Source organism: Prorops nasuta, unplaced genomic scaffold, assembly GCF_024137725.1.
Source record: "Prorops nasuta isolate Cenicafe-Biocafe unplaced genomic scaffold, Cenicafe_Pnas_1.2 PNAS00155, whole genome shotgun sequence".
NCBI lineage: Eukaryota > Metazoa > Arthropoda > Insecta > Hymenoptera > Bethylidae > Prorops > Prorops nasuta.
The window spans coordinates 18566-32651 of NW_027116951.1; the positions used below are offsets into that span (position 1 = coordinate 18566).

At 32.0% G+C, this 14086-nt stretch overlaps 2 protein-coding genes and 2 long non-coding RNA genes across 4 annotated transcripts; 1 reads left to right on the forward strand and 3 right to left on the reverse strand.

Moving 5' to 3' along the window:
- Nucleotides 1–4340: 4340 nt before the first annotated feature.
- Nucleotides 4341–5400, reverse strand: LOC136785113 (uncharacterized). The gene is made up of 4 exons (XM_066746138.1): nucleotides 5299–5400; nucleotides 4996–5075; nucleotides 4524–4836; nucleotides 4341–4446 (listed from the first exon to the last, which is right to left on the reverse strand). Exons 1-3 carry the CDS (start codon nucleotides 5398–5400, stop codon nucleotides 4587–4589), a joined length of 432 nt encoding a protein of 143 aa, XP_066602235.1. The 3' UTR covers nucleotides 4341–4446; nucleotides 4524–4586.
- A 660-nt stretch (nucleotides 5401–6060) lies between these two features.
- Nucleotides 6061–6686, reverse strand: LOC136785099 (uncharacterized). Its single transcript, XR_010824546.1, has 3 exons — nucleotides 6671–6686; nucleotides 6438–6600; nucleotides 6061–6370 (listed from the first exon to the last, which is right to left on the reverse strand). It is a non-coding gene; the product is annotated as an uncharacterized lncRNA (long non-coding RNA).
- A 7-nt stretch (nucleotides 6687–6693) lies between these two features.
- Nucleotides 6694–8291, reverse strand: LOC136785102 (uncharacterized). Its single transcript, XR_010824547.1, has 4 exons — nucleotides 7766–8291; nucleotides 7511–7657; nucleotides 7021–7110; nucleotides 6694–6954 (listed from the first exon to the last, which is right to left on the reverse strand). It is a non-coding gene; the product is annotated as an uncharacterized lncRNA (long non-coding RNA).
- Nucleotides 8292–8505: 214 nt separating this feature from the next.
- Nucleotides 8506–13346, forward strand: LOC136785101 (rho GTPase-activating protein 26-like). The gene is given in 19 exon segments (XM_066746123.1): nucleotides 8506–8930; nucleotides 9054–9211; nucleotides 9687–9758; nucleotides 9827–10039; nucleotides 10113–10217; nucleotides 10515–10586; nucleotides 10700–10766; nucleotides 10830–10927; nucleotides 11002–11096; nucleotides 11167–11251; nucleotides 11337–11664; nucleotides 11789–11894; nucleotides 11974–12307; nucleotides 12372–12411; nucleotides 12414–12557; nucleotides 12635–12791; nucleotides 12868–12924; nucleotides 13058–13137; nucleotides 13199–13346. Coding segments are annotated over 19 exon segments (2463 nt in total). The 5' UTR covers nucleotides 8506–8770; the 3' UTR covers nucleotides 13291–13346.
- Nucleotides 13347–14086: the final 740 nt, after the last annotated feature.

Consider the following 14086-nt stretch of genomic DNA (forward strand, 5'->3'; position numbering starts at 1 on the left):
AATAGGATTTAGCCTGTAACAGAAGTAAAATAACCACAAAGTATATTTCCTTAAAAATTTACATTAATTTTTCATTTTTGTTATTACTTTATACTCATCTAATATATTTTTTCTTCTCTGTTATGTATTAAAATACTTCTTTCTTTTCCGCAATCGTTTTAAGAAAATATTATTTTTGTTTACGATCCAAAATTTAGGGTTAATCGCGCCATTTGACAGCTGCGGACAAACTCCCTAGAAATCCCTTCGCCCCTCTGATTTCTACTTCTCCTCACCTGACGCAAGATTATTGGGCTCAACTGTACTACATTACAAGACAAGCAAGATGGAACTAAGGCCGTGTTCCGTTATTGACTGTGAGTACTGAAAATCAATAGTTTATGTCACGCAAACTATAGATTACTAGTACTCACAGTCAACAACGGAACACGGCCTAAGGGCCTCCGCACACAGTTTCCGTAGCTACATTACGTTACGTTAAGGCAACTACAATAATAGTTGCAAAAATTCTTTATAAATATAAAAATATCACCTCAGACCTGTTTATTACAAGCATCCTGCTCAAAAAAACTTAACTTTAGCAATCTTTTGTGTGCGCTAAGCTAAGATTAAGTTTAATCCTGCCTTAACGTAACGTAATGTAGCTACGGAAACTGTGTGCGGAGGCCCTAAGGCCGGTATTCTATAGTCGTTGCTTACATATTTAATGGGAATCCGTATACCGACATTACAGAGCGAAAACTATTTCGCATGCAGCGTCGTTATTTGTTGATGGATTGTAAAGTTATTACAGGTTTTTGGAAATGCCAGAAACATATCTACTAAGTTACGTTAGGAAAATTAACAAAAAAATGAACAAAAATTTTTGTTTAAATAAATATATTAAACATTATTGAGAAACAACAATTAAATCGCAAAATCCCCCAACGTACTTTACTAGATAATGTTCATACGTTTCCAAAAAGTCCACATAAATGCAAATCCGTCAAGAAATGATGATGCTGCATGCGAAATAAATAATGGAAGAATTTCATGTTGGCGACTTCCCGAACACGAATTTCTTCCATTATTAATTTCGCATGCAGCGTCATCATTTCTTGACGGATTTGCATTTATGTGGACTTTTTGGAAACGTATGAACATTATCTAGCAAAGTACGTTGGGGGATTTTGCGATTTAATTGTTGTTTCTCAATAATGTTAATATATTTATTTAAACAAAATTTTTTTTTCATTTTTTGTTAATTTTCCTAACGTAAATTAGTACATATGCTACTGGCATTTCCAAAAACCTGTAATAACTTTACAACCCGTCTACAAATAACGACGCTGCATGCGAAATAGTTTTTGCTCTGTAATGTCGGTAAACGGATTCCCGTTAAGCATAGGTTATCTTTTTCTATTACTGTTAGGTGAAAAAGAACAATCGATACTTTAAGTCAGACTTAAATATAAGCAACGACTATGAATACCGGGCACCGGCTTAAAACCGATGCTGTCAACATGTTAGTGTTACGTGCTGGCTTAAGCCGCAACAGCACCACCTATGAGCCCATACGATACGATACTCACAATAATTATTAATAATGGCTGGTAGACATTGAATCCACTAGAATTTAGATCTCATTTAGAATATTATTCAACATATAAAGAGGAAACCTCCGTTATATAGGAAGTGTTTTAACATCCTTTTTCTACCTGAATCGTCACAAACAAAGCAATAAAACTACAACCCTTTTTTTTTGTCCTTCTTAAATATCGGGAAAACCCATCTGCAGCGCAGATGAGTTATCCGCGAGCATTCCGCGAGTTTCTCTTTTCCCAACTACGTAACATCCTACAAAAATCTCCCCGTGACGTAAGCAGGTTACTCTCAGTCCAGAAAATATCTCTTAGGCCGGTATTCATAGTCGTTACTTATATTTAAGACCGACTTACGCATAGGTTATCTTTTTCTATTACTGTTAGGTGAAAAAGGACAATCGATACTTTAAGTCAGACTTAAATATGTATAAGTAACGACTATGAATACCGGCCTTAGCCTCCCTACTCCTAGTTCCAAAATTTCCATGACAACGGAGCGACGCTTTCCGAAAACCAAGATTCGATTGGTCCAGAGAAGCGACGCTAGACCCCTTCTTTTCCTCTCAGATAAGGGATGCTCCTTTAAAAACCCTGGAGAACCCTTCGGAGAATAAGTTAAGCGCCTTCGAACCGCGGAGTTCAGCGAAAGTCAATTACTGAACTTACTATTAGTTAGTAATATTCGCATTACCAACCAGTGTAAAAATCATTGTACGAGCAAACAATAAATCAGCATAAAACTTTCAACAAATCTCATCAATCAGCTACCATTTCGATTCCTATCACGCATAGTGGGAAAGACGGTATCCTGCACCTACAAAATATCAACAAACCTCTTTACCTAAAGAGGACAAAATCGTGAGTTTACGCCCATGAGAACGCACCCAGAGGACAAGTAAGATCCAACCAGGCAGGCAGCCTTCATCAGGACGTAACATTAGCACCTATCAAAATGGATTTCGCTTCGCGACACTATACTTCAATTTATCGCCACTACGTGGCTAGTTGGCTACCGTGCGTACAAACCTCTGTTGTACACTTTGAAATCCACTCGGCCGGCGGCCCCGGTCCCCGAGCCACCCCGAGCGAGCGAGGTTCGGGCCCGTTCGGGAGATCCAGGGCCCGAGCCCCGGATTCCGGGCCTGCCGGGCGGCATTTAGCTGATTTAGCGCCACTCGCAGTCCTTCGTTTCGCACTCGCCAACCGCCACAGACGCCACCAACACCAGCGTTACCAGCTGGCAGCTCCTCATGCTGCTCAAAATCAAATCAGCCTAAACCAGGGTCCAGGCCTATTACCCATTTGCCCACAGTTAGCTTAATCCTTTCTAGGGTAGAGGGACATATGCATATGTCTCACTGATGCGAATAATAGAATTATTTGACGCTATACCGTTATTGAATGCAAAGGTTGCAATACAATTAACTAATTTTTGTTTTGAGCCATGGACGACAATTACGATAGATATGATAACTTGGAGTGGCTGAGAAGATAGACCGCCAAAGACGCTTGTGATGACTGATTAGTAATGGTGATTATGACTGCTGTATGAGTTATGTCGTTGTTGATTATACGCTAGATAAGCATTCACAAATAATATAGTGTGAGAGAGAGAGAATGTGTACTAATAATATGCATATGTATAGGAAAATGTACAGTTGGAAGAATAAATGACCACTACTCTCCAATATTTTATTGTTTTCTTCCTTTATTCTCCTCCTAATCAGTCTTTTCACAAAAAGTCTTAATACATGTGGAACTTAATTGAAGTCCCAGGATAACAAACAGAGAGAAAAAAGGTCCAAAGATACCTTATATGTATACAAAATGGGATACTTAAGTCGCCCCAGACATACATAGATACAAAAGGACGCGTATCTCTTTAAGTATAAGTAAAAAAGATATTCAATTTTCGCATATGACCTTTCTGAAAGTAAGTAATAAGAGGTTTCGAAAAGGTCCTATGCAAAAATGGAGTATCTTTTATATTTAAAGAGATATACGCGTTTTTTATATTCATATTCTGGGGCGTCTTAAGTGCCTCACACTGTATATATACAAAGTATGAATGTACATACATACACAGTGGGTGATTGAATCGTATGTGGTTCAGCTATAGTGTAGTATATCCTTTTCCATGGTAAAGTACAGCATGAATTTAGCCAAATGGTAAAGGATTCAAATTTCCTGCTTTATACGGGCGGTAGTGAATGGATATTGGAAGATATAATACATTTAAAGAACCTTTATTTATCTACAATACAAGTTGACCTGCACTTGGATTTGAGTATTTATACGATAGTAGATTTTTACAAAAGAAACAAAAACACACCCAAGTATTACAGTGACCCTTAGAGACGAGGATGTTAGGTCACCAAGGTCACTGATGTTTTTATATAATTCTCAAAAATAGCGGTTTTACATAAACAGTATCCAGCTATATCCAAATATCTTACAAGGATTAAGAGTATTGTATTGTCATTATACCATAGTTTAAAAAAATCATAGATATTGATCTTCTTGCATCCTTCAACAAATTTATGTCAAGTATTACTTCTAACTACCCAGCCTTTAAAACAGCTTTAGTAGAACATTCAAGTAATCTGTATAATTGTAATTTGTACTCTGAAATTAGGTGTATAAGCTAGAAAATGAGTTTTCAGAAAAGTCAGACAATTGTAACCTTAATTTTCTTATATTGACAGGCAATTGAGATATACTATTTTTTTACATATTCAAGTATTGTAGATTTGATAAAATTGCCAATACTTTGTGGTAAGAGTAACTATTTAAAAAAATTCTGATTTATTTTGAGATCTGTTAGATTTTTAAGTTTACCAATTTGATTTGGCAAAAATGATAGCTATAAAAAAAAGAAAAATCTTATTAATAATAATAATAACAAAATGGAATATATTTTTTTACAATATAAACACTTACTACATTATTGCTTATATCTAATAAGCATAAACTATTAATAATTGGGCTTTGATCTAGCCAAGTTCATTTTATAGTTTTTCCAAGCTGATTGTGGGCCAAATATAATTCCTGCAAACATGGTAAGTTATCCAGCTCCTTTAGTAATGATGAAATTAGATTATCTGATAAGTTTAATATTGTTAAGCTCTGCAATATTAAAATTTGTCTATCAAAAGATTTTCTGTTTAATTCCATCACATGTAGCTCTTTAGTAATTTTTGGGAAACCTTCCACATACACACACACACACACACACAGTAAAATAGAGTATTTTCTTTATTGAAACTTCAGTTTTTTTGGAACTGTAAAAAGCTTTTTTGGATTTAAATTTGACAAGGCTAGAACTGCTAGATCTGTCTTTTTTTATAACACCCAGTTTCAGGACATGAATGAAACTTTCAAATTGAACTCATTTACACCAAATAATTAAATCATGGGAGGGACAGTCAATCTTATAGTTGCTTTTCCTTCAGTTATAAACTTTGTAAAGATTTTCTCTATGTTACCATCCACCTAAGATATATGTATATACATAGATAAAATATTAATACTGAAGTAAGTGTAATTAATTATAAAAGGAATATCATTGTGAGAAATAGAGATTAAATTAATATATAAAGAAACAATGATTAATTATTAATTGTGATTAAAACTTGCTTACCTTGTATATATTTGGTGCCTTGTTTATTCATTTGAGTTTGAATTAGATAGAAATTTCATCATTATTTACTGTTTACCATCCAATAGCCAAGCAAGACCGCTCTCTGTGTTGTTTTTCTTGTAAATTTGTCACAGATAATGATTTATTGCTAACCTCAACATTGCAGTAAAGTTTCATTATTAAATATCAAAACATGATTAAATAGATAAGACGAAAACGATGGCAATAATTGGATGCACTCAGCCCACCCAAATCATAGTTGGGTGAACTTCTGTTAGTAGTTTTTCTTGTTAACCTCATTTTATTTTTATCGAATCATAGTTAAATTTCATTTGAACGAATCAATTTAACCTTTATAGTCTGGAAAGCCACTTACTTATAGTGGCGCGTTGGTGGTGGCAACATTTTCAAAGTTTATTCCAATGAAATTGATCAAACGACTGTAATAGTTAAACAAAAAAGTAGGTAAATAATATGCCCACAGACTATAAAGGTTAATAAATTATTCCCCATCTGGATTCCTGATTCGGGAATCGAGAGGCCAGTAGTGATGTCCATGATGTCACTTGAAGTAAATAAGGAGCCAAGGCTCGAAATCTCGAAATCCATGGCAACAACCACTTTCTCAGCGCAGCGAAAAATAATTGACGTGATTTGTCAAATTTGAAAAAGGGCTGATTGTTAACCAATCACACACACATCAAATATTTCTTGCTAGGTTGAGAAAGTAGTTGTTATAATTTACTTATGACAGCGCTGCCATGTAATGCAGCACCAAACTACGCGCAAAATACACTTAATAAGATGTTATCGGAGGAATGTGTTTGATTATTACAATCTTATATTTTATCTGTAATTTGATTAATACATAATTTGTTGTACTAGTTAGAAAACAAATATTTATGATACTTTATACACATAAAAGTTTAAAAAGCAATAGAATTGAAAGGGCTCTTATGTATCTGACACAATTGCATCTTGACATGCTCTATGGGTAATATTTTGTACTTCCATTTCAGATTTAGTAAATATTTATATATATATCTATATATATATCTATATATATATATATATATATATATAATTTTGATCAATTTTTAAGAAACTAATCTATAATTTATCTCATTTATTTTTTGTAGTCTTCTTTCTAAATGTAAAATAGTTATCATCAATTCTAGAATAATATTCTTTTGGTGTAACAGTTTTCTTCTTACCAACATAGTCAACAGTAAAGTCAAGATCCTTATGTTTCGTCTGATCAATGCCTCCATATGCAAGGATTTCATTAATCAATATATCTGGATCTTCTGGATGCTCCACTAAATTCAAATTATTTCTAGAAATGTCTGAGTAATAAGAATTTACTGTATATTGGCTCTAAAGGGTATAAATAAAAGCTATATTATAATATGAAAGAAAAAAGTAAATATCGTATAAATAACCTTACACTGCTTTCATCAGGTATTCCAAGTCATTAATTGATATTATGTTATGCTTCAAAAGGCTCTGTATAGCACAATTTTTGTGTAATTTACATCTTCTTAAAACGTCACTTACAGCTTGTAAACTATTGTTCCCATCAGGATTTGAAATTGTATCAGTTTTAAAATCATTTACCCTACTTTTGCATTCCTTACTTTTTTCAACACTGTCATACTTTGATTTATCTAACTGTCTAGACCTGACATAATCATAAAAATTATCGTCAGATCCTGCAATTGTACCGATTGCCTAAAACCAAAATTTATTTATTCCATCCATTAATACTACACTGATTAAAATAATAAAAAAAATCACATTTTTTAAAGAATTTGCTATTATACGAGGGTCAAATATAGGTTTATTGATATCTGATAAATCATTGCCCTGGTCATTCTCATCATAGGCCTAAAAATAAAGAAAATACTAAAGAAATACATAAATAAGACAACAAAATTATATAATAAAAATTGTACAAAGAAAAAAAAGTATCCGATTGGTCAAATATCTGAACAATAAATCATTTTTAGGCAAAGTATTGAAAACATTAATTTAAATTTAGAAACTGTCTGAAATATTATTAACTTGAACTTGAATAATTCATCTGTAATTATGTATTATTCAAAATCTTCTGAGTTGAATCCCCAATTACTTGCTATTTGTTATAGTTTGGAGTCAGTATAAGATACACATATAACTTTGAATTTATAAATCTCTCAGAAAACATAGCTAATGTTTCCTTTCTAATTATACTTAATTCATTTTCAAACGTCTTAGTGAAATCTAAATATTGTCAAGATTATCTTACATAGAAAACTCCACGTGCTTTTGGAATGCTTTGCTGTTTTGTTTTTTTTCGTTTTTTTTCTTATGAAATTTAGGTGATTTATCATTTAATTGAGCTATCTGTGTGTGTTTATTAATATCATCGTAAACATTCATCATTTTTGGATATCTAAAAATAATATAAATTTAACTTTTTCAAGCAATAAATATGTACACTTATGACTCTATAGCAAAATATGACAAAAAACTTCAAATTAAAAAAAGAAGTTAAACACACAAGAGCTTTACAATAAATTGCGACCATGTAAACGCGAATTACGGGAAATGCGAATTGATGCGAATCAGGGGCTGAAGTCAGCTGAACCAAGCTGAACACTCACAGCACTCACTGCGCTCACTCACTGTTCACTGATTTCCTCTGACTGAAACGGCTGGAACTGTCTGAAAAGACTGAAAAGTGACTGAACTAAAGTACTGAAACTCTGAAACCCACTGAACTGACTTCAACTGACTAAACCCGTATTGGCCGTATTTGATTTTGGATAATTAGATAATGGATACACTAGTTGGAAACAGTTGGAAATTGCGCGAGGCGTGAAGACACTGGCGCCACTGCCACAGCGGCTACACCACACTGCACCACACCACACTCGGGCACTCACTCGGCCGCCACAACCACTTTTTTTTTACCGGTGCTGAATTTGGATCAGGTTGACTGGCAGAGGCCCGATTCCACAAGACTTGTTTAAACTGGATTAGTTAATTATGCTATATTCTATGTGACATAAAATATAACAAAATTAACTTGTTTAAACAAGGCTTGTGGAACCGGGCCAGAGTGGCAGATCTGATGGGTGCGTTCAAAAACACAACCGCTTACTGAGCGCTCAGTGCTCAGTGCTCACTCACTAGTCACTAGACCCCTCTCTCTGCTCTTCCATCTTTCAGTAAAGAATTAGAAATAAAATAAAAAAAAGTGGTGTTGAGTAGGGAGAGGGAGACTCTGGGAGACTAGGGTAGGGAGGTGAAATGAAGAATTATCTAGCTGTAACGTAGTCGTAAGATTCAGAAAACATCTCTTTGCATGACTAGCGAGGAAAACAAAAGTTATTAAATCTAATTAACTCTCAATTAAAAAAACGATTTCTGTACGTATTCGAAAATTGGAAGAAAGTGTCGTTGAGAAATTTTTCTATAGTTTTATGCCTACGCATCGCAATCAAGTGATGTACCGCAATTAATTCTTATTTTCATGACAATTGGTGTCTGAAATAAAATAATAATGGGTGTTGGCCTGAAACCATTGGAATTCACCGATTGCTTTACTGATAGTCCATATTTTCGTGAAAACCTACACTATCATGAGCGTGAATTGGAGAAAACCAGTCAGCAAATTAAACGACTCATTAAAGAGGTCAAAGATCTTCTGTTAGCTGCCAAAAGTAAGTAAGCATTAATTATTTATTCAAATTAAATCAAATGCTGTTCATTGCATTTCAAAAATCATTCTGTAAATTTTACAGATTTATATTTACCACTATTGAAAGCTAACATTTCATTTACAGACCTATCCCGAGCACAAAGAGCTTTCTCAAAAACATTGCAGAATTTCAGTTTTGAGTGCATTGGTGAAACTCAAACTGAGGATGAAACACACATTTCTCAAAGCTTAAAAGAATTTGGTAAACTCATTGCATCAATAGAGGATGAACGAGACCGCATGGTATGAATTGCTGTTAGGAAATATTTATTGTTCTTGTTAATAATTGGCCAATACAGATTATGTTCAAAAAGTTTTCCATACAGCTACTTTCTTGATCAACATTTTTTAAGATAACGTATCTGAGGAGAAATGAATGGTTTGTCTTTTTAAACCTATCCTCTTTTATTAGAACATCAATTTATAATGAAAATTCATTTAAATAAGTTTTGCATTGGCATATTCCTATTGTATGAAATAGCTCTTAGCGTATTTAGTTTTCACATTATGCTCTATCTTATATATAGGTACAGTATAAATAAAACTTTTAATTGTATATTTGTCTATTACAATTTTATCTTTTTAATACATTTTCCTATGTAGCTTAGCCTTGTAGCATTTCATTGTTAAATATTGTTATCTGAACTTAAATATTATAGTATCTTTTATCATATAATTAAAAAATTAATTAAACAAAATTATTAAAAATTGTTTGTAGCTTGAAAGGGCATATGAGCAAATCATACTTCCCCTAGAAAAATTTAGAAAAGAACATATTGGTGGTGTCAAAGTAAGTAGAATTTTTTTTCTCTATGTCATTTTTATAATATAATATTTAATATATACTAATATTTTTAGGAAGGGAAAAAAAAATTTGAAAAACAGACAATTAAATTTTGCCAAAGCCAAGAACGTTACTTAAATCTTTCTATTAAGAAGCAAGACAATGTCTTACGAGAGGCTGACGCAGCTTTGGAAATGGCAGGTAGACATTTTTGTCAAGCAAGCTTAGAATATGTTTTTCTATTACAAGAAGTTCAAGAGAGGAAAAAGTTTGAGTTTGTAGAAACTGTAAGTACTTGAAGTGTTTCTTTCCTTTTACAAGCTAGCATATGTTTATATTAATAATTCATATATTTTTTAGCTACTAAGTTTTATGTTTAGTTGGTTAACATTTTATCATCAAGGACATGAAGTTGCTAAGGATTTTAAGGGATATATGACAGAATTACAGTTAAAAATTCAAAAGGTATTATACCAAATTCTATATCAAAAGGTTTTTATATTTTTTTGAAGTGTTAATATTAGCTGTTAAAGAGTATTATGTTTAATGCAATAAACAAGAGTAATATATTCATTGCATGTAAAATATAACTGTGGCACATTTGGCAATCAAAAAATCACTAATTACTTTAAATATATGATAATGCTGTTCTGATACATGTGCAAATCTAAATAACCAATATAATTTTTTATTATTAATTAATATTATTGCATGATGACAATAGCATACTAATTTTTGTGTATGTGTGTGTGTGTTTACAAGACTAGAGAGAATTTTCTTGCAACCTGGGATAAAACTGAATCACTTATGAATAAAATGAAGGATATGAAAAAGGTATGCTTTATAAAATTAATTATTTTTTGTAATTTAGAAAAAATTTGTATTGTTTCTTTGCTGCTAATCTTCTAAAATGAATTTCTGTAATGATAAAACTTCTTCTCTTATAGTCTACTGTGGAGACAGGTGTTAATAAATCTAATTCTCGCGAAGGATATCTGTTTCTTATGGAAAAGAGTAAGTAAGAAATGAAGTGAGCTGCTTTAGAATTTTTATTAATAATGTCTATTTGTATGATAGAAGCCTTTGGTACAACATGGACAAAACAGTATTGCACATATCAAAAAGACAAAAATGAATTTACCATGATACCCTATAATCAATTAACAGGAAAATTTGTAAGACACTGATTTTTAATTATATCATTTCTTTCATATCATCAAGGATTTATGAATACTATATTGTATTTCAGAGTAGCAAAGAAACATTAATTTTGGAATCTTGTGTACGACGTATGTCAGACACTATAGAAAAACGATTTTGTTTTGACATCACAGCTGTGGATAAGTAAGTTAAATTTGAAATAAGCAGAAGAGTATTTGATTGGTACTTGATTAATGATTTTTATAATATATAGGCCAAATGTAATTTATACATTCCAAGCATTATCAGAAGAGGATAGAAAACTCTGGATGGATGCAATGGATGGCAAGGAGCCTCCTGTATGTACATATAGTAAACTTTGCATAATTTTTTATCAGTTAAGCAATTTTTATATTATTAGTCATGCTGTTTATTTCTATTCAGACTTATACCTTACAAGGGTCTTCAATAAAACCTGAAGAAAATAGCTTAGATGAAACTGGCTTCATATTTGTATCAAAATGTATCTCAGCCCTTGAATCTAGGGGTCTTGAAGAACAAGGACTATACCGTGTGGTTGGTGTATCTTCAAAAGTTAATAAATTGCTCACAATGGGATTATTGGATAGAAGGAAATTAGATAAGTTGAATTTGGATGATCCATTCGAATGGGAAAGTAAAACTATTACTAGTGCACTGAAGACATATTTAAGAACACTTTATGAGCCTCTAATGACTTTTCGATTCTACGATAGCTTCATTGCAGCTGCTAGTGCGTATAGGTATTCTTTATAATATTTTTATTTGCAGTTTTCTGTTAGTAAGAATATTATTAATAATTTTACAAATTATATTGTTATAAAGTAAGGCAATTAATAAATCTTTTAAATTTTTAGAGCAAGAAACCAAAGAAGTACGCATTAATGATATTCATGGTTTGGTGTATAGGCTTCCAAAAGCCAACTTCAAAATGCTTATTCTTTTAATTAATCATCTTTCCAGGTAAAACAAAATATATATATTTATTACTAAATTGTTTTCGTTCATATATTCTAATTTAATTATTTTTATCTTATTTTAGCGTTGCAAAGAAGAGTGATAAAAATTTAATGACTGTTGGCAATTTGGCGGTTTGCTTCGGTCCAACATTATTGCGTCCAATAGAAGAAACAGTTGCTTCAATAATGGATATAAAATTTTATAATATTGTTGTTGAAATATTAATTGAAAATTGTGATAGAATTGTTGCTGGACCTCCGCAAGATTTATTGCGTACGACGCAAGTACCGCAAACTGCAGTTTTACCTAAAATACAACGTCCTAAAACAGATGATGGGTCAGGGTCGACAGGAAACGGTGCAACCTTAATGAGATATCCAATGCACTCCTCTGCTCTACCTCCGCCTCACGCTCATGTAAATTAAACACAGACAAAAATTTAGTTGCAACAGACTGCATTTAATTTGAGTTTTTTTATAGTTAGTGACACGTTCCTATTATGATGGTCCAATGGCAGTGGTTCCAAAACTGCTTCAGTTGATGATAGAAAAAATGGGGACTACGAGGAGCTGGAGCATGCAACTCACAGACTACCCACTTATTCAGACACTAGAGGTAGAGTGAAATTAACTAATGCCAACTTTATGTACCACTCTGCAGACAAAGGTATTGTCTTTTTTCAACAAATATTTGTTTCATATTTTCAAATTTCACGCGTAATGTAACTAATTAAATATTATTAGTTTTATCCAGTGGAAATACAAGCAGTTCTAGTGAGTCTATAGCATCAGATCCCCATCCTTTTACTTCAGATATTCCAGTTAAGACAAAACGAGGCTGTGCAGTGCCTATTAGTTATCTTTCTGGATATGCACAGCGAAGTAATCCATCAATAGCAGTGTATGTTCGTCATTTCTCCATGTTATTTTAAGATACGCAATTTTTCCTCATAATTACAATAATATAACTATTCCAGTGTTAATACGTCACCTAACAGTGGACGTTCTAGCCCTGGTCAAATGCCTGGCATTTGGTATGTTTATTTCTACTATTAACTTTTAATGTTCAAACTTCAAATTTATAACAGTGAATATTTAAATAATTTAATTAAAGTTAAGAAAAAATGTTGATAAATATATAAAGTTGTATTTTGGTATTGTTACTAGGAGAGTTCGAACGTTGTATGCTTGCCTGGCGGAGAACGACGGCGAACTATCATTCGAGCCTAATCAAATTATTACTAATGGTAAATATATATTATTATAAGTTTGATTATACTATAATTTACCGAATTCTTCTAAATGCAGTTAAGCCTTCTTTGGAGCCTGGGTGGCTGGAAGGAACATTAAACGGTAAAACTGGATTAGTTCCAAAAAATTATGTCGAACAATTACCTTGAACACCTGAGAATCAAAGAGTGCCTGGTTATTTTTTAATCAAAAGCTAGTTGCTCTCCTTCTCTCTTCATGAACTAATATATCGGTATTTCGAAGTACACTACATTGCCAACGATGGACAAAGCATAATATTCTTTTTTAAAGAAACTTTTTAAGAGAATTTTTATTACTATACATTTTACAAATAGAAACCTAAAGTAATTGGTCTAAAAGTTTTATAATAATCTATGCACATCTCTTTTAAAAATATATTTTACTCAGAAATCAAAAGCATCAATTCAGGGCTGATGCACTTTTAAATACGTAATAACTTCTATTTTCAATTCTTTAAATACAGCATAAATAGTCAATTATACATTCATACTTGAACATATTTATTTATTGCGAGCCATATTGCTCAAAAAATTGCTTTGTAAATAATTATTTGTAGAAATTTATAAATATTAAAGAAACATACACACAATTAATATATTGAATATTTAAATACATTTATATCAAAATCTGTTGTTGTTATGTATAAATAAGCTTTCATATAGTAATCATTTGTCTATACTATTAGTATATATGATAAAGCAACAAGTAATCTTCCTCAATTACTACACGATGTTTTCGTGTTATTAGATTTTATAAATTTGTAGTTCTAAAAGGGTTTATTATTATTATATCATTTTAACAAAATATAAATAACTATGTATAAAGCACAAATAAAAGATATCTTGAAACAATGAGAATTTTTTTTGCCAACAGCAAATAAAATGAGAAAAATGAAAATATCTTTTTATGTTTAGCAGTATATAT

Coding starts and splice junctions, on each gene's coding strand:
- LOC136785113 (XM_066746138.1), bottom strand. CDS start 5,400: ATGAAACTTTACTGCAATGTTGAGGTTAGCAATAAATCATTATCTGTG. Junction 5,076..5,298: donor CTTGCTTGGCTATTGGATGG/TAAACAGTAAAT, acceptor CATATATCTTAG/GTGGATGGTAACATAGAGAA. Junction 4,837..4,995: donor AGATTGACTGTCCCTCCCAT/GATTTAATTATT, acceptor GTTTCAATAAAG/AAAATACTCTATTTTACTGT.